General features: G+C 40.6%; 1 protein-coding gene across 1 annotated transcript in view; it reads left to right on the plus strand.

Annotated features, from left to right (window-relative positions):
- MCUB (mitochondrial calcium uniporter dominant negative subunit beta) overlaps positions 1 to 24491 on the plus strand; it is a 41576-nt gene that overhangs the window by 11682 nt on the left and 5403 nt on the right. Inside the window, exons 2-3 of the mRNA XM_054295640.1 lie at positions 22204 to 22279; positions 22540 to 22710. Of these exons, the coding sequence (XP_054151615.1) occupies positions 22204 to 22279; positions 22540 to 22710 (247 nt within the window). The remainder of the gene's footprint in view (positions 1 to 22203; positions 22280 to 22539; positions 22711 to 24491) is intronic.

The following is a 24491-nucleotide window of genomic DNA, read 5'->3' on the forward strand; positions in this document are numbered from 1 at the left end:
CAAGATGACATGTTGCCAAGGTGGTTATGAGTCCCTATTCCTTACTTTTTGTTGATCAGGTATTTTTTCTAATTTTTAGACTTTTAATAAGCCATCCAGACAATATTTTTTACTGTGGGAAAATGCTCATAACAAAGGCCTTTAGGACTCAATATGTTGCGGTACCTACTGCAGACTGCATTGTTCTCAAGAAGTTTTTCAATGTGAGAAAGATTTATGAGGATCCTTTTACTGTGTGGCTGTGGGGAACTCAGGTCAGCTCCCACTGTCTTTCTTCTTGACAACAAAGCAACAAGACAGTCAGAGAGCCTGGCCAATGCCATTTTCTCCATTTTCTGAGAAGGATGGTGAGATGGAATAGTCCTGGGTATTCTGCTTTTGTATTGCAGATGGTCTTGGATATGCAGATTGGGCTCTGTGGGCACGATTATGCTTTTCACTGTGTCTTGTTCTGAGTGGGCTGCAATATCCAGAAAAAGCTGTCCATATGGGGATGCTAGCTGTGAACCTGGAAGCAGTGTACAGCCTCTCAGTGTGATGGTGCACGTGGACCAGAAACCCTTCTGTGTTGTGTGGGGGGCATGTAGTGTGCACCTATTCACTTCCTGGGGAAGAGAGCCGTGAGCCAGAGCTTGTTTGAGGCTCTTGCCTCAGGATGCAGCTTTTTGTCCAAGTGACAAATTCCCAAGGTAACAGAAACAAAAAAAAATTCTTAACCAAAGCAGGTTATAGGGTACAGAAACCTTTCTCCTCTCTGTATTTCTACTGATGGATGTCGTCCGTGTCCACTTTAGTCGCTCGATGGCAAACAGCTCCTTGAATATTTTGTGTGTGCGTATTTTTCTTTAATGTCATAACTTCTCAGAAACTTTAGGCACTTATCTGCTAAATAAAATACTGTGGTTCTTTGTACTTGCCTTCCACTGAGATTTGATCCTTTGAGGTCAATTTGAATAGTGGGGTTTTTTCCAAGCTCTTTCACAATCAAAGGATAATACATTCTTTTATAAAAACTGAGATTCTTATCCTGTAAACAACCAATGACAGAAGGGTTTACATAAATAGATTTGGAGTGTGTGTGTGTCAGTGACTTGCCAATGGATATATTTTACTCTTTGGGATTGGACTTTTTTAATTTGAGTTTTTTAACTTGGTCAGCAGTAGTGACCTAAGTTAAAGATTGACTTGGCTGAATGTGAATGGTGTTTTTTGAAAAGGGAATGGGTTTCAGCATCAAATGGATTTTACAACAAAGGAAGTTTGATTATTGCTTTGGTATTTTTTCAGGTATTTTCTGTCAAAGTGTTTTTGGTCTCGTTCAAAAATTAAAAATACTTTCAGTTTTAGTGTTCAGCCTCTCCTATGTAACAGAAGTGAATAAATTGTACTAGCATGATTTATTATAGATAAAAAAATGTGAAATTTATACCTTTTGAAACATGTAACAAACACTCAAAGTCCTAGATTTGGAAAAAACCAAGGAACTGGTGTTAATCTTAGTTTGAAAGAAAAACAATCAGTGTAATTATTTACCTGTTTTGTACATATGAGCTATTGCTATCCTGAGAGGCTTTGCTGCTATAACCATACTACAAATCTTTTTTGTGGCCACTTTGACAAGCAGGAGACATTATTTGTTTACTTTGAAAGTTGTAAGCTTAAAATACTTAGAATAGCATATTATCATCATAGATTCATATAATGGTTTGGGTTGGAAGGGACCTCAAGGATCATCTGGTTCTGACTCCGGTGACATGGACAGTGACACCTTCCACTTGACCCAGTTGCTCAGAGCCCCATCCAGCCTGGCTTTGAACACTTCCAGGGATGGGGAATCCAGAACTTATCTGGGAAACCTATTCCATGTCTACTCGTGGATCATTTTCTGTATTGCAGCTAATGACTTTAATTAATGGGGAAGAAAAGTTTAGTGGATTTTTTAATTAGATACTTCTGAGTCAGCAGGAATAGATAAGGCACTCACACAGAAATGTACCCGTTGTCTTTGCAGAGATGTTTCCTGATGATAGCTATATCAGTAAGTGCTTTTTAATGCTTACAGTGCCTTAGCAGAGCTAATGTGAAAACATTTTAAAAATATATAACTGCATCTTTAAGTTCTTAATTACAGAGGCAAGAGCTAAATGCAGTGTTCAGCCAGCTGGACAGTAACCACATCTATTCAGTGATGCTGTGAATCCAGGTGAGCAGCTTGTCAAGAATAGCGTGTCAGGTTTTCTTTTGGCAAGTCGTCTATTTCTTTTCCAAGGCAGAGGTTAAGAATTCTGATGGGTGCTTAGTGGAAGCCTGAGGTGCTGTCTCTCAAAGAAGGAAGATGCTGCCAGCCAGTCAGTTGGCACTATCTTGCCCCCACACGCGGCAGTGGCTCTCAGTTTGTGTTCAGTGCAGAGCTGTGTGAGTGAGGAGCTGGGAGCTGATGGGGCCTCTGGATGCACTGGGATGCTGGCCCTGTACCAGCCTGCCAGCCTGGCCTGCAGCACCAGCCATAGTACTTCTGTTTGCACCAGCACCGTGGGGTGCTGATGCCTGCTTTGTAGAGGGGACAGAGGTCAAACTGGAAGCTGTTTTTCCTTGCCCACTGCCAAATGCAACATAATCATCTGTTTTGTTGTTAGTAATGCTAAAGCAAATTTAACTCATGCTCGTAAAATGCCTGCTGTGTAAGACTCATATTTGTAGTGGAATACAGAAATAAAGCAGCTGGTGTAGTAATGAGACCTGCTGCTTGCCATAGATCTGAAGGTATATTTGGGAGTGCAGTCCTGGCATTACTCTTCTTATAATGATGCTGGTGACAGTTGAACTGCAATTACAGAAATAAATGATCTTTGAAATCCTCATTAAAAAAACTAAAGCTATCAACTTTTCTCTGCTGAAAGCAGTGTAACTAGAGCTTTTTACTGAAAATCAGAGCTATGAAAGAAATCTCCTTTGTCCTGTCTTTGCAGTGGCACACAAAAACCATAAAAAGAAATTGCAGTGTTGCTTGGACCCACAGATGTGTCCAGAAGTGTATTTCATATTGGCCCTTTGGATCTGATGCCTGTGTAGCATTCTAATCCTTATGAATGTAGTCAATTTTCTTAGCAAATAGATTTACATATTAGATAGGACCCTGTGACTCCAGCTTTAGGGTTTTTTTACTGGCTATTTTTTTTTTTTTTTGTGAGCTGCTCCAGTGATCTCCTTTCAGTTTTGAATGCTGACCTGTGTACCAGAGCTTTAGAGGATTCAACTGACTCTTTGTCCTAAGGGCATCTGGATATGCTAAGTGTAATTCTAACAGGCTGAAGAGATAAAAAAGAGAGAGAGAAGAGGGAGAAGTGATAGTTGGAATGACAGCCACTCTCTCATTCAAACTCCTTAGAGAAGGAGGTGCCTTGTTCCTGCAGGTCTTGCTGTGTGGAGGAGCCATGGGCCTGGAACAGACAGCTGGAACACAGAGTGGCCAGGACTTGTCTTGCATCCTCAGAATGGTGCAAAGGTTGGGACTGCTCTATGCTGGATACTTGTCTTTCCTCTAGCTGCTGGGCCCTGGAATTGCCTGATGGCTTTTTCCACATCTGCCCTTCCTCACTCTGGTCTATGCCCAGCTGGATAACACTTCATCCATAACGGTGAAATGCCACCCCTCTGTCTCCTTCAAACAGTTGCTGAGGCTAAGTGTGGTTCTCTCCCTCTGTTAATAGTTGGGAAAAGTTTTTCTGATCTGTGAAGCTGAAGCTCATAAAGCAACAAGTGTAGAGCGAACATTCAGATGATTCTTTATCTGAAGAGATAAGAGTGACTGAAGTTCATTTCAGAGTAAATGCTGTCATAATATATTAGCAGGCTCTGTTCACATCCTTGAGGAGAAGGGTGCTAAATATGATACACTCTCTGGTTCAGGCCATAAGGGATGAGGAAAGCATGATTCTGAAGTAAATGTAAGGAGAATCATGCTGAGAAGTCTGTTGGCATGGCTCTGGTAGTTAAATATTTACCAGCAGCAGACAGCTCTTAGAGTCTCATTTTTCTTCAGCCATCGGTGTAATGAGATAATAAACCATGCATGGCTCATAGGTTTCCAGGGAAGTGGCTGCAAAGTGTCCTGCTTCTGGAGCAAGGACAGGTAATGTCCAGTTCCTTTAAGAAAGAAACTAGAATACAGTGAGTATTTATTGAGCATCACCAGAAGACAAGTTTCTGCTTGAGCTGTGGAGTTGATGTAGCACAGCTGGTTTCGTGTGGGGTAGAGATAATTTTCTACACAGTGGCTGGTATAGGGCCAAGTGTTGAATTTGTGTTGATCACTCTCTGGCCTGGTACGGTCCTGAGTTTGATGGCTTAATTTGATGTTGTCCTCCTTCCCAGCCTCCCTTATGGTCACTCTGGCTTTTCCCTCTGGACTGCAATCCTGAATGTGCCTGTAGAGGACCAGAATCTGTGTTACACGAAAGGGGAAGAGCAGCAGTGGAGGAACACCTGCTTTGTCTTAACACAGCTACCAACATCACCCTGCAGCTGCTGCTGCTGAATAGAGAGACTGTGCTTATGTGTACCTTATGTTTTACATAGGCAGAACACAAGATGATTTCTGAAGTGGCTGATGGTTTTGGTTTTTTCCAGGCTGTGCTGTCTCACTGGTGCTGAAAACAGAGCCATTTGATAAAAGAGATTAAGAACTGTAAATTCCTTTTGTGTCCCACTGAAATCAAATGGCATAGATGCTGAGAGAAAATCTGAAGGACACCTAAAATGTGAGATTATTATTTATTGAGATTAATATAGGGTTTATTTTGTAATTTTTGTTGTACTAAATTAAACTTGAAGTCACTTGATACTTCATTTCACTTGGCGTTATCTCAGTGCTAGACAAAAAATTGCTGGTCAGAAGGAAGAGGAATGTAAAACCTTTGCCATGCTCTTCCCATCTACTTGTGAGGAAACCCACTGAATTTTGGCACTCCTGAATAAAGGTTTTAAATGAGGAGTCCCTGTGAATGTGCTAGGAAATGTCAATATAGTTGTGTTGCATGTGTAGGAGAAATTGTTTCAGGGAACAAGAGAAGAAGAGTGTTGGTACTACAGGAGTTGAAATATTATATTAGCGTTCATGTTATAAAGACAGTGGTCTCTGAAGAGAACTCTGAAGCAGTAAATTGGTAGAAGCTGTATAGATTAATTTATGAGGAAAAATGTAAGAATTAAATATGTATAACTTGCCTAAGCAGTGACTGTTGGGGTTCATAATCTAACAAGCATGAGAGGTATAAGCGCATACACCAAAAAAAGAACTCTGCATGTAGTTGGGGCTATCTCTGAAAAGGAAACTTTGAGTATCCTGTGTGTGACTTCCTAGATGGATATCTAGTAAATATGTAGCAATGAATATCTTGTCTTTTTAGGGTGATTAGAGGTATCTGTTGAGCCTGACTTCATCCTGTGACGTTAGTCACATGAGCTGTCAGCGTTATTTGAATCTAGTGTTCATCTAGAGTTAACTGTGCTGTCTTAGGTCCTACAGACAGATGCTGGTATGTAAACCTGACAAGCTCCTCACTCTCTTCTCATCCTTGAGCACCCAGCTGGGGGAAGGAGTGTCACAATCCTTTTCAATCTCTCAAATTTACAGGACAATATACTCTATAAACTAAACTTTATTTAATGAGCTTATTGTGAATGAAAGCGAACAAATATGTCAAATGAGCTCAATCCTCTTTGTACAGACTAGTCTAACACGATTTCAGTAATTCATCACTTCTTTCATGAGTGATTATCTTTTAAAGCCCTTCCAGCTAATTTGGTTATAAGTCTCTTCCTCACAGTATAATTGAGCATCTCTGTCTGTGATCCTCAGACAACTGCTGCAGGCAGGGAAGAACAATTACTTCTTTATGGGCTTTGAAAAACCATCACTGTTTAAATAATCTAAGTTACTTAGAAGTAACATAGGTAACATTCTCGAGATCTCTCATTTGTAACTTGTGCACCAGTGAGCAAAGTAGTGACCTCACTGGTAGTGCTGATCCTTCCTTCTCCCTCACAGTGTGGGCATCTTGGTGTCTCCCTGAGATGAACAGAAGCCTCAGCAGTGCAGCTGCTGCTGGATCTGCTCCAAAAGCTTTCTGGGTCAGCTGAGGATATTGGGTCTGTAGCATTTCCTTAGGATTCTGACAAAACTGCTAGGCAGTCGTGATGCTAAGGTGGTGGTTGCAGGAGACAGCGAGCTGCAGATAACAGCTTCTCCTTGCCAGGGACTCTTTCACAGACTTTTTCTGCTCTTCATTGGTGTTCTTCTTTGAGGATGTGCCAGTTGCATTTTCTGCTGTTTGTGGTCCCTGAAGCCTGCAGGAATGACAGGAGTCTGCCTGAAGCAGGCCAGAGTGTGGAGCAGAGCTGGCTTCAGTGTGTGCAGCCCCTCTGTGCTGCATTTGTTGTTTGTTGCAGCTGTTTTCTGTGTTTGACAGAATAGCTGAAGCCTATGAAATTAGATCTCCTAAATGCAAGTTGCTGAATGTCTTCAGTGCATGTGGTCTTTGCAGTGATAGTTGTGAGACCAAGCAGAATCAGAGTGTGGCAGGGATGTCAAGCTGCTGCATTTTGTGATAGTCACTTTAAAGGTATTTGCATTTTGCTCTTTCTGAGTGGAAACCTGTAAAATGGGCTGTGAAAGGGAGTGAAAACATTCTTTTCTTGTTCTCATTCTTCCTTGGGTACCCCTGAGGGATTTTGGGAGGTTGTTGAGCTAGCTGGACTGTTGTTGGGCCATTCGGAGGGTTTAAGAGCAGTTCTTGGTTTTGATGTGGTTCTTGTTTCTTCATAGCTGATCTGCTATGCCCTCAAAATACAGGCAGCAGATATTTTGACAACACTTCAAAAAAAACCAGGGGCCCTTGATAAAAAAAAAAAAATTGTCAACAAAAATATGCACTTACTAAAGAAATGGATTTAGACATCAAAGATTTGAAATTCAAAAGTTATATGTGGATAGTTTAAAATGTGGTGTTTTTCTTGGTAGGGTTTTTTCTTTTGCTGAGTCTTAAGACAGGGAAGCACACAGCACTCTTTCACATGTGATGCAGAGGTGACACTCAGACAAACTGGATTTGTTCTTTCCTCTACCTTAAGTTTTCTCTATTACCTTTAAGTAGCTTAAATTATTTAAACTGTGTTGGTTTTTCAAAGCCTGTAAAGAAGTTAATTGTTCTTCCCTGCCTGCAGCACTTGTCTGAGATTCAGAGACAGTCAATTATACTGTGAAGAGGAGACACACAATCAAATTAGCTGGAAGTTCTGTAAAGATAAGAATATATTTCCTGCCTCCAACCTTCCCCTGTTCTGCAAAGCAGTTTTTTCTAAAACATCTTTTGGCAGGCTCGCTGCTGTGTTGTTGAGCTGCAGATACTGGCAGCTGTTATGTTCTGTGCAGAGGTGCTCTTTGCTGTCTGTGCCTGAGCACCCAGCAGTTGCAAATAAAGCAGTGGGAAGGACCAAGATGCCAGGTGCTCGTTCCATCTCATATTTCAGGTGCCAGCTGTGATTGCCACGTAGGCAGGGGTGCCACAGGGTCAGGCTGTTCAAGCAGAGGCATCTTTCAGAGAATGTGGAGTGAGGAGCTGCAGAGGGTTGTCTTAGGGCACTCCTTTATCATTCCTTGGCAGGTGTCAATCAGCTGCTCTCTGTCACAGGCTGGAAGTGCAGGAGCTACCAGAGCAGCTGCTCCTGAGGCATCGGCTGTACTGAGACAGGAGCGTGACTTTTTCCATGAGAGGAGCTGAACAGCAACATGAACTAAAGCTAATGGTTTGGTGTAAGGAAGCAGCACTCCATGGAGACCTGTAAGAGTTTTTGCTCTTGTTCCAGTTTAGTTTTCAGAAAGCTCTTCCTTCCTCTTTTCTACATTTGAGCTGTTTCCTTTTTGTTTAAATGCAGCTCATGAAGTGCATTGTTAATTTAGTCAGGTAGTTTACAGTTACTTTATAAAGTCCAAATGAATTACAGAGTGGAAAATAAATACAGGTTTTCAGCATTTTGACTCATACAGGTTTGCAGTTAGCTATTGGACCATGGCTAAATCTTCATGCTCCAAGGTGATGGATATTGTTGATAGTTGTTCCAGTTCAGTCATCCATGAAATGTTCACAGGTTTATAGTCAACACAGAAGTGAAACTGTCAAAACAACTTGCCTGATTACGACGAAGAAATAGCTATCAGAGAAGTGGCAGGCAGCTTCTGGGCTGAAGCATTTCACTTAAGAAATTTCAATACCATTTGCATTTTGTATCATTTCTGAGAAATGCATAATATGCAAAATGCGTTTGTGGTTTTTAAAGAATTTTGATATGTCCAAATCTGTTATCTGGCTGTTGCTTTTCATGGTATTTTTCTTTGGAGAAAGAAAAAGAAAAAGTAAGTAGACTAATTATTTACAACATGTATTATAAAAAATACATGGTGGTGGGTGAATTGCTACAGCTTAACTGCTTGACCCCGTGGTCTGCAGGTTGAATCTCATTTTTTAAAGTTTTCAAAAGAGATTGTCATGTTAATAATAAAATTGAGTAAGTACCAACAACTGGAAACACAGCAGTTGAGGTCAGCTGTTTCCTCTCTGATTTCTTAAACATGGCTCTACTTTTTAGATTAAGAAAGTAAAGTGCTACTGTTCTACTTATCTGCTTGGCTTTCATGATCCTGATAATAGGAGCATGATGTGGAAATGGTCTCATCTGGGATAAAAGTATTCTGAGAGGGTGTAGAGAGGTGGAACTATGTTTGTGAGCACCACCAGGTGAACTGGGAGTTGCAGGACTACTGAAGATTGGCAGCAGTGCTCCCAACAGCTTCCTTGAAGCCTTTCTTTTCCTGCCCCAGGCATCTGTCCATCCTGCCCTGCAGAGCTCCAGCAGAAAGGTTGCTTACCCTTATTTCAGAGAGTCTGCCCACCTTGGATTGCTCTTAAGAGTCAGATGTTAAGTCTAGAAACAAAGAAACTAACCCCACAATTTGCGGTTTATTTTTATTGACATCCCAGGCACTGTTAGAGTAAATCCAGGCTGTACAGAGTACCTGTAAAATTTAGGTGATAGCAAAATATAGGTGGGCTCTCTGGGTTATTAAAATGCAAATTGAGAGTGAGAGGGAGGTGTCAGTACAGGAATGGTGTGGAGGCAAGGCTAAGGTACAGAAGGTGCTGTGGAGAGAAAAGCAGCAAGCTGTGGTGCTGTAGGTTGGTGTTGTGATGCTGGTCACGTTTGCCCTGCTGAACACCCTGTGATAGACTTAAACAGTACAGAAAATCAAAACACCATTGCTGGAACAATGACCTCAATTTTGTACCTTTAGATCTGTAACATGTTGTGAAGGCTTGAGCCATTTTATAGCTACAGCAACTCTCTTCCCTTCTGTGTCTACCATGCCCTCACTGAAGTGTCGCTTTGTTTTGGGCTGAATTGCTCTGGAACACCAGAAAAGGTGAGTCTTGCCTGGTGGGAACTCTCTGTCCTGTGTAAATTTAAGGTATGTGCAAAACTGATAAAGAGCTAAAAGATCCCTTAACAGCTTTTCTTGGTGTTTCTATTCAGGTAGCCTGTAATGGTGTGATTACAGGTTGCACAGGACAAGCCATCCAAGTCAGATGTCTCACAGACCTGACAAGGCTGTTTCTCTGCAGGTACTCCCCTAGTCACCCTTGCCCACAGGATATGCCATGTTGAGCTGAGGGTGGGAAGTGTCACTGGGTCCCCAGTTGGTAATGCAGGGACTGCCTATGTGCCTACCATCTCTCAAGACTGAGTGGAAATTTGTTTGCAGGTTCAGGAGCTCCAAGGGTTGAGATTGTTTCCTTCCTTTTGTCAATTTAGTGTTTAGATGACCATGGTCAGATGGATTTGGATGAGTGGTGGGATATGTGATGAATATCTCCCAATATGCAGTTGTTCAGCACCCTGGTAAGTGTGTAAGTGACCTCCTTTAAAGAGAAAACGTAATCTTTAGGGTACTAAAGCCCTTTGGGAGATCCATGAATGTAGCCACAATGTCTGTGAATGTATTCCTGGTTGGTAAGAATAATGCTGTGCTACTTTTGGAAAACTGGATGCCACATTTCCAGGAGTTACGGATTCCAGATAGTGAGGATGCAATGCAAATGTTAATGTTCTGAAAATAACGAGCATGGTTTAGCAGCAAAACAGAAATAGATCAAGTTGAATCAGGCCAAAATAATATTTTTGTTCCTTACCGGAAGAGAATTCTGAAGTGAACTGGGGAGTTCACTGACCAAAATCCACCTGGTTTTCAGGCTTTTCTAATTTAAGCTATGGACAGGAAGGCTATATATATGTTTATTTATATAGAGATAATGTAAATCTCTATATATAGGTATGAAATAGCTGTAGAAGTGCCTCTGATATCATTTTCCCATAGCTCAGGGTTTGGATTGGCTTATCTTGGCTCTAGGCAGAACAGGAGCATGAGTCTCTGCAATGTGGCCTGTCATTCACCTTTAACAATGAACATGAAGCTCTGGATCATGATTATAAAGAATGATAAAGAATAAGTATTCTTTGATTTGTTACTTTAATCTTCTAGAGATAACACTGAGCTTTAGACTTTGCCTGCCTTGCCTTGGAAAAAGAATTGAGTTGTTAAGTTCTTTGAAGAGAGTAAATGGTTTATTTCTGATTCTGTTCATGTACAAATGATTGCACTGCTTTTACTTGCAGGACATTAATTATGAAACAAAAGTGAGGGTTTATTTTTAAATTATGGTGCTAAAGACATTTTACTGATTAGCTTGGAAATTGCCTGTAGCTGACAGCTTGGTATTTGAAAACAGAAATTCAGCTATTCACTGTTTGACAAAAGCTGAGCTCTGACTGCTGGACATTTTTGTAAGGAAATGGGTAATCACACATAATGTAACAGAGGTATGAGATGGCAGGTCAGCTTGACTGTAAGAAAGAAGTGTTTTCTTTCTGATTGCAAGGGATTCTTGAGCAGTCCTTATGTTTTCATGGTGTGAAACCTTTTGCTGTTGTGCCTGTTGCATTTAATCTTTAATTTATATCCTTGAAGCCAGTTGTCCTTGTAAAATTGACCTGAAAGCTGTCTTTCTCCTTTTTGTGAAGGAGTATCTCTGACGCTGTGAAAGGTGCAATAATCCATTTCAAATTCTGAAGTTTGACAAACTGGAGGTGGGAACAAGTAAGGCCTAGCTGGGCTCCCAGCATACCAATTACTAACACCTCCTAAAATGTATGTCTTGAATTTGTAAACAGAATGGCACAAAATAAACTGAAGGCAGTGATGCCACATGCTTGGTGTGGCCATGTAAGAGCTCTTACCTGCCAGTGTTTATGGTTTAGTATCCTCAGTGTCTAGAGCAAAATACAGTTACTGGTAAGATATACAGATTACCCAAACAATACCAGTTACTTTGCTGATTAATGGAGAGGTCAGTGGTAGGAAACTCTGTGTCCTTGCTGAAATGGAATCCTTTTCCCATATAATATGTAAAGGTGAGCAGAAGTTAGGTTAAGTGTGTTTATTTCCAGCTTTGAGGTGCAGTAACATGTGCAAGGTTTTCCAGTAAGCTACCAAACCCAGTAGTGTTGTTTCAAAACAGTTTTTAAAAAAGTAAAAGAAAATTATAGGATGTAAAAAATAAGTTCCACCATCTGGAAACAGAGAATGTAAATGATATGTCCCGTAAAGTGACCATTGTGAAAGAGGCATGAGGATAGTATTGGCTGTATTTGAACCCCATTGTAGGGTTGTATTCAAAAGATTTTGGGGCAGGTGAGTATGGAGAGGGTACTGTGAGTTAGGAGTGTTAGTCTCCCAATGTAACATTAATGAGTCTGGAATTCGGAATGCTGGAAAACTGGAAAGTTTTGAGCTTTCTTTAAAGACACTACAAGATTTGTTTCCAGAGTGAAAAAAAGATATTTTACAACAGAAACCTGAAGATTACCAGTCTAAGTAGCTTCCTGTAGTCTGCAGGTACCTACAAACAGGAGACATTTCTGAGGCACCTGCATTTAAATGTATCCCAGAGGTGGAGCTGGGTAAGAGGTTCTGCCTTACAGTCACTGTTACAGCAATCTGCTTGTGTTGGAAGACAAGATGGCTGCATCCAATATATATATTGGTGTTAGTATAGGCTTGAGGAGAAAAACAGCAGCAGCTTTGGGCCACTGCCTGCTGGCTCTGCATGGCGTCCAATTCTTGTTTGCTGTAGTAACATATGGTAAACCTTGCATTCAGAAGATCCAGATTCTTGCCCTGTCCTGAATGCATTAATAGAGGAAGAGGAAATAGAGCAGCTCTTAATTGGCTGGAGTTCAAAGGCTCTGGGTGGAAAGGGAGCAGCTCCCATGCAGTCTTGCTCACTTCCCCCCCGGGAGGCACAGCAGGCACATCGGAACGCAGGTTCTGGTCCATCCGGGGCGCACAGAGCCTTTCATCCTCCTGTACTGCTTCTGATTGTTTTTCTTGTGATAGTAAACTTTAGAAAAAAATACTAGAAATCTCTACAGGAAAACTTCATTTTTGTTTGCTTTGCCTGCTCTGTTGAAAGGGATAAATGTGCAAGCATGTTGTACAGAGTAAAACTGAAGGTCAGAACAATAGCTCAGTGTATCACAACCAGTATTGGTTGTTGATTTCAAAGTTTCATTGCTGTCTATGCTTATGCTTTTACTACTGCAGGAAGAAGGTAAAAATCTGTTTATGATGGATTTGGTGTTGCAAGTGAGTTCACTCAGTCACTGGTTCAGCTAAATTATGGTTTTAAAACATTGATGCTAACAACTGAAACACGGAAGTGAGTAGTATCACCAAAGCCACAGTCGTTTGACAGTTTTAGATTAAAAAACTTCTTGAATGGTAGTGGGAGAACATAGATTTCCAAAATTAAAGAAAATTTCGAAATGAAATAATTAAAGAAAATTAAAAAATCAAAATTGTTTCCATTTTGACATCTCACAACATTTTGGTGTGTCTCTTTGGGAATGGCAATGTTGAGACCTCTGTCCACAAGTATTTGGGAGTGATGGGTCCTTAGACACAAGTCATGAAGCACCAGGAACATACATAGTCACTGGGACCTTTGCTGAATATTGGGCTAGCGAGGCCTCTGCACTCTTGGCAGCACATTTGTGTTTCATGCCAGAGTGGTTGGATTTTCTAGATTCCTCTGCTGTGGCTACTTTTCTGTCAGGAGTGCTCTTGAAGCTGCTTCTCCCAGCAGAGCTCTCTTTCAAGAAAACAAATAGATGGTTTTAAGCTTGCCTGCTAGATGAGTTTCGTGGTTTTAAAACTGTTAATGTAGATCTCTGATAAGGGCTTAGAATGAAGTTGTTGTCTTCTGTAAAGTGTTGGTCTTGCTAAACCAAATTTGTTGTAACTGCTCTGCAAAGTGTGCATGAAGGCTGGAAGCTCTTGAAACTGGTGCGTTTGTAGTTGCCCCTTTGATCTTATTCCTTAGAAACATTTGCTTCCTTTGGTTTTGTCTGATTTTTTAATTTATGTTTCTGCTGTTAGGCTCTGTGGTTTCTGACACCATCTGTTAAAGTTTCTATGAAGTTGTGATGTTAAGTTTGCAGTTGTTTGCTCACTGTGGATGTTCTTACAGTGTCTTCCCTAGACACTTTAAAAACAATTATTCATTAGAAACTATCAAAAGGGAAAGCATTATGATTCTGTTTACTTCAGTTCTGGTGCCTTTGTTTTCTTGGATTACTTTCTAACAAGGGTAAAAAGTGTCTTCTGTACTTCCTGCAAGTAATTTGAGCATCCACAGGAGTGCAGCAGCATATAAAGCTGGAATATAAGCTAAGTTCCATTTTTGAATTGCTTCATAACTATCTGTTATAAAGGATACAGATCACTATATCTACATCCTAATGCCAGCTACTAAGAGAGAAAGAACATTTAATTTGATCTAGTCTGTCAGTTGTTTTGTTGTTTGGCTCCTATATTTTTGTTGTTTTTTAGATAAGAAATCAGAAGAAATATGTGTTTTCCCTTTGGAAAGGTACCTGTTTACAGCTGCCTGCAAAAAACATGAGTTTTTAAGTGTTTGGACTAGTCTTATTGCAGACTTTTAAAGAAAAAAAAAAAGATGATGGTTTCCAAAGCCATCAATATATGATGTGCTATTGTGGAATAATGATATAGACAGCACATTTCTGGAATTGTTGTGGCAGGAGAAGAAGGAGAGACCTCTCTAATAATGCAACAACAGATAGTCCCAGTATAATTTAGAGCAAATCTAGGTGTGACTAAGCCAGACATGAACTGTTACTGTCCTCTGTTGTCTTAGATTTTATCCCTAACATTTTCCTGCCCCTCCAAATAACAATTAACAGTCTGCATTGCCAGAAAAAGTTCTGCCTTTGCAGTGATGGTGTTTGGGCAGGTGTTTGTTGAAATTGCTAGCTGTGGGAATTGCTCTTCAAGAGAGCAAAGTTTCTCTGCCATTTTACAGAATAGTGCCGTTAAGTTTTCAGGGAGTGGAAGAAAAGAGGTGATACTGTTGAACAGAGGGAGATCTTTCCTTGCCTGGAGCGTTTCAGCAGCTGCTCAGCTGGTTCTCTTTCCAAGATCTGTTTAGTGGAGCGGTTCTGGAGTGTGTTACCTGCTAGAAAGCTTGCTGAAAATCTGGGTGAAATCCATCCCTGCTGGTAATTCTCACTGACTTTTCACTCACGTCTCTCAGATACTAATTCTAAGCCTTGAGTCAGTCAAACTTTCCAAGCAGTCTCTTCTTTATTAGCCAAGCCATAAAGTCCTTAAGGCTTTTGAAATTTGCAGTTGAGTAAAGAAAAGCCTGGGGAAAGAATGCCCCTGAAAGAGAAGTACATTCTTGTAGGTATATGAAAACCCAATTCTGTTGAGTTTTGGGGAGGAGAACAGGGTTATTTATGTTGTAAATAGAAATGTCCATTATAAATGAAAATGTTGATAAGCAGTTCCATTTTCTGAGTTACATCATCTTTTTCCTGTGTACTACAACCTGCTCAATGCTTTCAATCTGAAGAGTTCTGTGGGAGAAAAGGAAGACTTGACTGTAACTTTGATAAACAAGTAAGTGTATTCATCTGGCTTTGCAACCTTGTGTCTCTTGTTATCTCATTTCAACTGAAATTTAAACAAGGTTTTCCTTGTCTGGCAATTTGAACAATTAATGTTATTCCTAGCGAAGAGTTTGAGAAATTTTTTCTTTCTAAGAAACATGAAAGCAGCTGTGTACATTAAGATACAGTCTTTCTAAGATCTTTGTAAGAAAATGTGCAGCAAGCCCATTTTCCCATCTAATAAAATATAAGTGTATTTCTGAAAACAAAGTCACTCTTGTTACTCTGAAACTTTTCCAGCATTTCCGAGATCAGCATGCCTTCCCAAAAGGCACAACACAAGAGCAAAGATCTGTTCTGTGGGACAAATTAAAAATCCTGTCTGTGCTGACACATTAATATTTTGACCTAGACTGTTTGGGGGAACACATGGTACAGCTCTTGTATGTAGGCTTGTTTTTGCTTTTGATAAAGCACAAATATATTTTCATTCTATAATCCCTCCCTCTCAAAGTCTTAGCCCTGTCTGATTTGCAAACTACCTTTTAAGTGTTGCATCCTATCTTTCCCTCTGAAAATAAGTATATTGGGAAGAACAGCAACTTGAGACAAGCAGACTTCATTGAAACCGGATGAAGATGCGATATTTCCAATAATGTAAAACTATAGACTCAGAAGAGATTGAAGATTTGCTTTTCTTTGTAGAAAGAGAAGAAAAAGTTTTGATAAAATAATAAGACACAATGATGTTGCTTCTAAAAATATACTTGGCCTATACGGCTGTCTTGATTTTAGGCTTGTTTTTACACTGGTTTGGAGATCAGCTTGTTTTGAAAAGGGGGAATGTCTGTACCTTCAGAGTAGTCCCCAGAAGACACTGCAGGTGCTGTCAGCTGATGTTCATCCTTCTCATCTCAGCCCTTCTGGTGTTGCTTCTTTGCAGTGAGGAGTTACTGAAATGATACTTTGGGTTAAAAGAAGGCAAGGCTTAATTTCAGCCTGGTTTAAATGTCAGTTTTCTCAGCATCTGTTTTTGTGGCTTGTAAAAAGGATGTGGATGCACATCCTGGAGCTTCCCTAGAGCTCTGCATCCACAGGTGCCTGGTGTACCAGAGTCAGATGACCTCAGTGAGATACATCTCAAGAAGAGGGACCTCTGTCCCTGCTGCACATTGGATTCTCTCCCCAGTGTGCATGCACCCAGTGGATTGGGGTGTGCATGAGGGCAGGGAGAGTTTGGGCAGGGAGTGGGTGAGAGAGCACAGAGGAGAGTAGTGAGGGAGCACAGTGCAGCTGGAGGATGCACACCTGCCCAGTGGAGAGTCTCCAGTGGTGGGTTTGACCTGCTGGACCTTCATAAAAGAGGTTCTTGGTGGCCAGTTGCCTCAATGTACTTCTTATCATAGCTGTCATTTTGGTCATTGGTAATGTTTGGCTGATTAAAACTGGTGGCAGCTGTTCTTGGAATCTGAGCAGAGGCAGGAAATGAAAGATCAGGAGGGATGATAAAGGCACAGAAAATAACAGGCAAATGAAGCCAAAATTGTGATGGCTTGGGCTCTTTTATTGGGTTTTAACAGTGCTGTAAAGCAGGTGAGTTTGGAGGAGAAGCCATATGAATCCTGTATTGCTCTTGCTTCTTCAAGATCACTGGAACTACATACTCATGTTGAAACTACTGCTCTACTGCTTTGGTGGAAGAGACCTGCTGGCTACTTCTTTTAAAGTTGATTTGTACCGAAGAAGAGGTTAAAAATATTGTGGATTTTGAATTAGCTGCATTGAAAGTATTGAAATGCAAATGTTTCAGTGTAGTTTCTACAATGCCGTGTGGAACAGCTGGGAAAAGGTATTGTTCACTGCATGGCCCATTTCAGACAGGAAAGCTGTCTCTCAGAAAAATAAAAAAAAAAAATTGTTTTTTTGTCCTAGGAAAGGAAAATACTCCCAGGTGTCATAAGTATCTTCCCTGGCTGAAACTGGTGTATTGGTATAGGGGTGTTTTGACTGAGTGATGTGTCTGTTGCAAGGATTTTGTTTGTTTAATTTAAGCTGGGCTTCCAGAAATCTGAGTGATGGCTAAATCTGAGTGATGTGCTCTGAAGCTGCTGTTTTCATTGAGGCTATTGTTGCATGATCATCTAAATCAGTTCTGGGACCAGCAAAGAAAAATGACAACCCTTTGAGTGAAAGAAGAGACAAATGAAAAGTTAATAAGAGAGAAATCGTCTGTGTCTCAAATGGGCACTCGCAAGATGATTGTAGGTGGTTGTTAGGGCTCCATATGTCCTATTTTCCTGATCATGTAGGATTGCTTACAGAATCAGCACAGAAATTTAATAGCAGATATCTCCAAAACGGCCTTAGTGACTCATTTTAAAAAGGGAAATACCTTATGTGTACTTCTTGTAAACTTGATCGGAACAATGATTCATTTTTGGTTAGCTTGGCAGTGCATGATCTGCAAGCTCAGTAGACTGTGGCAGCCCTTGCTTTTTTTCCTCCTTTCCCTTGGTTTTAAACCGTTCTGAAATGTCTGTAGATTATTCTGAAACTACAGATTGTTAGTCCATAATTAATTGATCTTGGTTGGTTTCCCTCAAAGAATCAGACGGGAGCTGACATCATTCATCTGCAGGGAGCTTCTAAGTGTGTTTGTCAGAAAAACATGTAAGTCACTATGGAAAATATACATAGCTATTTATAGCACATGCCTTCACTGAATGTGTACCTGCCCTCGTGTTTCTCCTGCGCTTGCAAGCAGGCAGCATCCAGGGAGGTGACTTGTCCTGCTCTCTGCTTCACAGACTGGGTGAGATCAGCACATGAGGAGAACGATGGATACTGACTGAGAGTGTTGGCTTGTCTGGTGACACTCAGGGGGAAAAAAGGCCCCAAAAAAAGGCCCCAAAATTCATTTGTAGGCATTACAACTGCTAGTTTTCCCCATGAATTGTCTCTTCCTGCTCCTTTCCTGCAGTCCTCTTCAGTAGCTGTGTGAGGGAGCTGTACCAGGTGTCGGACAAGGACTCCAGGAGATAACTGAGCTCTCCTCTTCTGCCTGTAGCTCTACATCACTATGGAAAAGCACACTGCAAGATGTGTTTTATTTAGAATCTGTTTTGCTGCAGTGTAATTAAGGGTAAAATGCTTGTGCTTTGTGGAGTAGGGCATTTTATTATTGTGCTTTTCCATATCAGATTCTTATCATTGCCTCAGAGAGAAGGGAATGAAATGTGGGAGACCATTCACATAACAGTCTGCATTATTTTTTGTGAGGACTACCCATGAGTTTGACTTGAGGCAATCTCAAAAGGATCTCACACTGAAGGATTATAGTGTTTCACTTTGTAGTATTGCATGTCCCTTCAGGAAGAGAGCAGACACAGTTGAGCTGACTCTTTTTTGGTTGCTTTCTCTAATAAATGCAAAATACTGGGGACTCAAATGTTGAAGGAGTATTAAATTTTTTATTGCTGTCGAAATAACAAACAAAAGCTACCATATCTTCCAAGATGCATATAAGCAAGGACAAAAATTTCAAAGATATGATTCCTGGCTAACTGCATTTTGATTCAATACAATTTGAACAATACAATGAAAAAGATTTATTATAATATTTTGGTATGGTAACTCAAAATTAAGTAAGCAATAATTCAGAAAGTGTTCTCGGAAAGTGTCCTTATAACATCTTTTTGTAGAATTCCATCTTCAAGATGACTTTCTTGTGTGAAAAATACTTTATTTCTATTCTCTCTCTCTTCCCACTCACATTATAATGTTCTACAAAACAGAAGTTATGGTTCCTGATGAGGTTACTATTTGCATATGTAGTGCTGAGCAAGATCAGAGGCATTCATGTCACCTCATATACTGGTAATGAGACCAATTTTTTTAGACATAACCTGTCACAAGTGAATTTGAGTTTTAAGTTTGTGGGAACAATCACTCAAAATCATAAGAAGTAGATTATTTGGAACTGCCAGCTCCAGAAACTGCAGTGTAGGGAGGTTCAGTCATTTGCCACTCTCAAAAGTGACAAATACAGTATTTCTATTCCAGTCTCTCCCACTTGTCATGTCTGGCTGCCTGGTTTTCCAGCTCAGTTATGCTGCTGCATAAGTCCCTAAAACTTTGCTGTAAACCAACAGAAAAATGTTGAAATTTCCACTCTTGACTTTTAATAGTGGCAACTTTTCTGCTGTTAGAGACCAGAGGTGCCCTTAACAGAGGAAGTATGTCTTTACATTGCATATATATTTTCTGGTGTATACCAACTGGTATTTTTAACAGAATATGTTGGATTATTTTTATCACAATTAACACTCTATGCCTTAAATTCTTAAGAGTTTTCACTCCCAGGAGAGTCCATGCCTTGAACTGAGTTAAGAGATGAGGCCAACTTCTGCTCCCATATATTTTGCATTATATATATAATATGTATATGTATTTTGCAGGTATAGCTGAGGGAGGAGGAGTGTTTCGCAGCTAAATGCTGTTCATCAGCCTTTGACTCCTGAACGTACCTGGGGTTGTGTCAGAGGTGTTTTAGCCAGGTGTCCTGCCACATGTGTGTGCAAATTGCAGAAAGCTGTAGAATAGCTTGCTTAGCCTTTGTGGGGTTAGAGGAATTAGCCCAGAGGCACACACTGGCGTAGAGAAGAGTTGTTAGCAGTGTGCTGTGCTCCTTACAGTATCTCAAGGCTTGTGATGCAGTTAATTCAGGGCACACGTTCCTGTTTCAGCTCTCACTGGTGTTGTTGTGAGGGCAGTCTCTCTGTTTTGGTCCCATAGTTCAAGTCTTCCTTGTAGCTGCAATGCTTGCTGACTAACATTTGTTTTCCAGGGGTAGGATAGGGGTCACTACAACCTCTCAAAAGGAGCACAATGATTTGGCTGTAGGACACAAGCTAATGGTTTAATGACTTCACTGAAAGCGGAGATTTAAATCTGGAAACAGAGGGATAAAGTTAACCCAGCCCTTCATGCTTCCCAATTCATCAACCTAGAGCTAATATGAAAGAGTTAATTATTTGGAAATTATTTCAACTCCATGGCTCTATGGCTTTTACTTTTCTTATTCTTTGCATGTGATTTTAAAGGATACTCTGCATTTAGACACAATTTAAACACCAAAACAGCTCCAGTATATAGAGATTCTTTCAGTGGATGATGAATAGTAATGTCAAATCTAAAGAATAATAGAATGAACTACTGTAAAGATCTTATTTCAATAAATTTGATTTAATAAGTATTTTAAATTGATATATTAATATATTTATTTTGCATTAATTGTTGAATTGTTTCTTCTATAAGTAAAGTATATAATTAATTCCTTTTGTTGGGAATTTGGGTAACCTTCAGATACAGGCAGGGTGCAGTTCATTGCCTGGGACATGTTGGATGATCAGTATCTAGATACTGGTTGCAAAGTTACACATTGAGTGTTATAAAATTAGTTCCTTATTATCCCTTTATATCCCCATGGAGAAACGAGTTGCTGTTGTGTTCAAAGCTGTTGAGTTTTCCTGCACACCATTCCAAAGCAGATCTTGTTCTGAGGGCTGTCTCCCTGCTCCAGGCTGTGTGTTCCTAAATGTTTGGTGGGTGCAGGTGCCCCTGCAAATGGGATGAGAACTGGTGGGCTGGGCTGTGTCCTGCCTGCTCCAGTGAAGGAATCTTGCTCTGCACAAGAAACAGATGCATCCTTAGCTCTGGGGGGCTGTCAGCATTCCCATGCTCCTGCTGTCTGCCTTTCTTTGAGCAATACTTCTGTGTTTAAGTAATTCTGCTCTTTGGTCTAGGTTTCTCATTGTCTTTGATCACTGATGATTACAACACACAAATTTCTCAGTATTGAAAACACTCAGAATTACTTACTTTAAATCCCAAAAAGTACTGGTTCCAGGTAAAAAGTTAGGGCAGTGTCAGCATCTTTGAAACACACAGATTCATTTATAGATTACTTTTTTATTTAACCTAAAAGCATATCCCTATCCAGACAGCCAAGGCTGTATTTCTTTAAAAACAAATAAATCATGTGAATGTTGTGAGCAGTGTTTGGCATATTGAATAGCCAGGGCCTTGTGCATTTACAGTTTTGTTTTCCTGCCTTGTCAGAGAACATTATCTTGCAGACTGAAGTGTTTTGGCCTTCAGAAAGATGAGCTATAAAGCTCACCGGGGGAAAATCGATCCTTATCATCTCTCTCCACCTTGTTTTCCACCTTCCCCAGCTCTCATATTTCAAATCCCAGGCCTTGGTCCCGCCCATGTGTGGTTTTTGTAACTGGCTTGGGCAGGGATGTGATTTCCCTTCTTTTACCCGTTACTCTTAGTTTATAGCAGTAACATCTGCTCTGTGGAATTGCTGCAATAAAATTGTCCTTGTGCAGGGGGATTAGCTGTGGGTGCAAAGGACATTGCACCTTCCACAGCCTGGGTAGACAGCTTTAAGTATTGGGTTTAATCAGAGCAGTTTGTCTTCTGTGTTTTGATATGACTGTGTTGAAGGCTACTGATGGTTCTCCCCAGTGGCTCTGGAAGGGGCAAGCTTTGGCTTTTGGACCCTGCAGGTTCAAAAACCTGCTGTCATTGCTGTCCCAGGGCAGAGGTAGTGACCTCAGGCCCTTTATTTTATTTGTGATTGTTGTTCGTGACTCAGCAGCGAGTTTTCTCTGAAGCCATGCCCTCTGTTGGAAGTTAACCTGTGGAATTCTGCCTTTAGGCACCACAAGGTAGAGGTTTTTCAAGTGACTGTTTTGTGGGGAGAGGAGAGGTTTTATTGCAAGAGTTGCATGAAGCACTTCAGAAACATTGCAGATTTTTTTGTTTCTTTTTTCCCTCTACTCTTTTTTCCTTGAGTTAATTAAACCACAATAGACAAAAAGTTTTTCTATGGGCAATACCGTAATGCCTTTAGCAGAAATCATGCTTTCTATAAGGATGGTTTCATGTTTCTCATAGAACTGCCAAGTAAGGGGTTTTTCTTCAGGCAGACACCTCTGATGTCAGATCACACGGAAGCAGATCACCGGGACAGGCTGGGTGCTGCCTTTAACCGGGTGCGCTTTGCATCCTGACTGTCCTAAGGCAAGTTCCCTTGTGTCCGTGCTGCAGGTGGGGCTCTGGAGGCACGCCGGAGCCTGGAGGGGCCGGGAAGGAGCACCTTACAGCGCGCTGGTGCCATCTGATGGTAAGCTTTCACAGCAACTTTTTCCCCTTCCCGTCTGTGCCAGCCAGCTTTGTATTTATTTTATGAGAGTCTGCGAGGTCACATTAGTTGCCTGGTTTTATATATATCTTCCAGAAATAGAAATACTATATTAATGTTTTAAAATCTGGAAATGTTTTATGTAATTTTTCTTGTTTATCCTCTGTTTAAAAAGCAGCTTTACATTAAGCTACAATCTACAATGCAACTTTTTCACTTAGTTTTCTTTTTTTATCCCCCAGAAGTAACTATTAATTACAGACATGGTCTTCCTGTAATAACTCTTATGCTGCCCACAAGAAGTGAACGCTGTCAGTTCACTGTCAAGCCAGTAGTGACCACTGTAGGAGCTTTCCTGCAGGATGTGCAAAGAGAAGATAAAGGAATTGAGAGAGCTGAAGTCTTTGCAACAGGTATGTTGTACTTCTGTTATTCCCTGAGGTAAATGCATTCCTTTTCAAATGGACTGTGCTTCTCTTCTGCAGCATAAGTTCAGTCCTCCGACAGGTTTAGCACTGTTGCTGATTAAAAATACAGAATTGGATCTATTACTGGAACTCTCCTTTTATCCTGGTAGTGTCCTCTGTTACCTTTTTCAGTCTTTCTTTCCTTGTCCTCCGTGATCATTTTTGAAAGACAACCTGTCAGGCCATTGAATGTGATGCCTGCCAGTTCTTCAGTGTTACCATGATCTAAAAGAATCCATTTGCCTTACTACAATACAAACTTGTGTATGAAAAACTCAAGAGCTAAGCAACCAGATAAGGTGTACAATAGTAAAGGACAGACTTTTTAAGACATTGAGGAGATTTCATCTATCAGCTAGAATACAATATTTCAGGGCCCTTGGGTTAAAGGAACCTGATTGCTAGGATCAAAGAATAACTGGTATTTTAGCATTGGTGTGGTCTTTCCTCCTTGTAATATCCTGTTTATCCCATTGTCCCAAGTCTTTAGATAATTTTCTCAAGCACTGCTCACTGTTCTATTTTGTCTCTTTGGTTTGCTCATTGATGAAACTAGTATTGAATTAACCTTATTCTCCATTTTATCTCCAAGAAAACTTGGTCTGTATTTTGGCAGTGCTCTTGCAACCGCTGCCATGGTACTAGAGAAGGATTCAATCTTAAAGCTAGAATTGGAATGTAGAGTTTTTTTCTGAATCTGGTAGAATAGGCACTTGAATTTGGCTAATTAAAAGCATCTATTCCTCCTCTTCCCCTACTCACACCCCTCAAAAGAAAGAAAAATAAGGATACATACATATCTACGGAAAGATTTGTTTAACAGCAGGTAACACATAAGCAGAATAAAGGGTGGTGTCAATGGAAGCTGGTCTGGTTTCGTAACATCCACATGGGTGGATTCATAACATTCTTTTCTTTCTGGCTCATACTTACAGAGGGCTGCAGGGGCTTTTAAAGAAACTGAAAATAGGTGGATGTTCCCAGAAGGTCTGGAAGCCACAGAACTAAGAGAAGATGCTTTACTTTCCTTTGTGGGCACATTTAGTAAAACAGTAAGATACTCCACAGAACAATTTATTGATATCCTCTGGAGCAATGGAGATGTGATCTGTGTGGAGCCCAGTGTGGACATGAGCTTCAGGAACTTCCTGTACACAGGAGCTTTGGTGTTGGGTTTTTTTGGTCTTGTTTTGCTTTGTTTTGACAGTGTCTGCTCGGGAGCAAAAATAGAAAATTCTCTTGAAGATAATTTCTTAAAAGACTCTTTATCTTCAGAAGCCACTGTAGGAAATGATTGTTGTGAGCAGCTGGCCTTCCCCTTAGCACAGAATTTTTTCCCTACAGAGGATTTCTTAGTGGGGTGGGGTAGAACTTGTGCTGGCAGCAGTAACCTTTGGGTACTGCTGTTGTGCAGACATCCAGGACAGGAGAGTTTGGGATTCACTGCTGGATTGCTTTGCTCTCTGCTGTGTCTGCAAAAGGTAACTATTTCTGCTTCAGTGCAAACATGGGTCCCTTGTGAAGCATGAGGTCATTCCTGTAAGAAACCTACAAGTCTGGTATTTTTGACATGGACAGGCAGCAGATTGCAAAGTGGAGATGAATTTCAGTTGTTTTCACCTCATCTGATCTGTTTAAACACACCCCCATCCCCTCTGATTTGGGAATACTTAGATTAAAACACTGACTCAATAATTCTTTGCTCTGCATTTGTCAAGTGCCAGGCA

Source organism: Melozone crissalis, unplaced genomic scaffold (assembly GCF_028551555.1).
Source record: "Melozone crissalis strain CALT ecotype California unplaced genomic scaffold, PUWL_Pcris_2 ptg000006l_1, whole genome shotgun sequence".
In the NCBI taxonomy this organism is placed as follows: domain Eukaryota; kingdom Metazoa; phylum Chordata; class Aves; order Passeriformes; family Passerellidae; genus Melozone; species Melozone crissalis.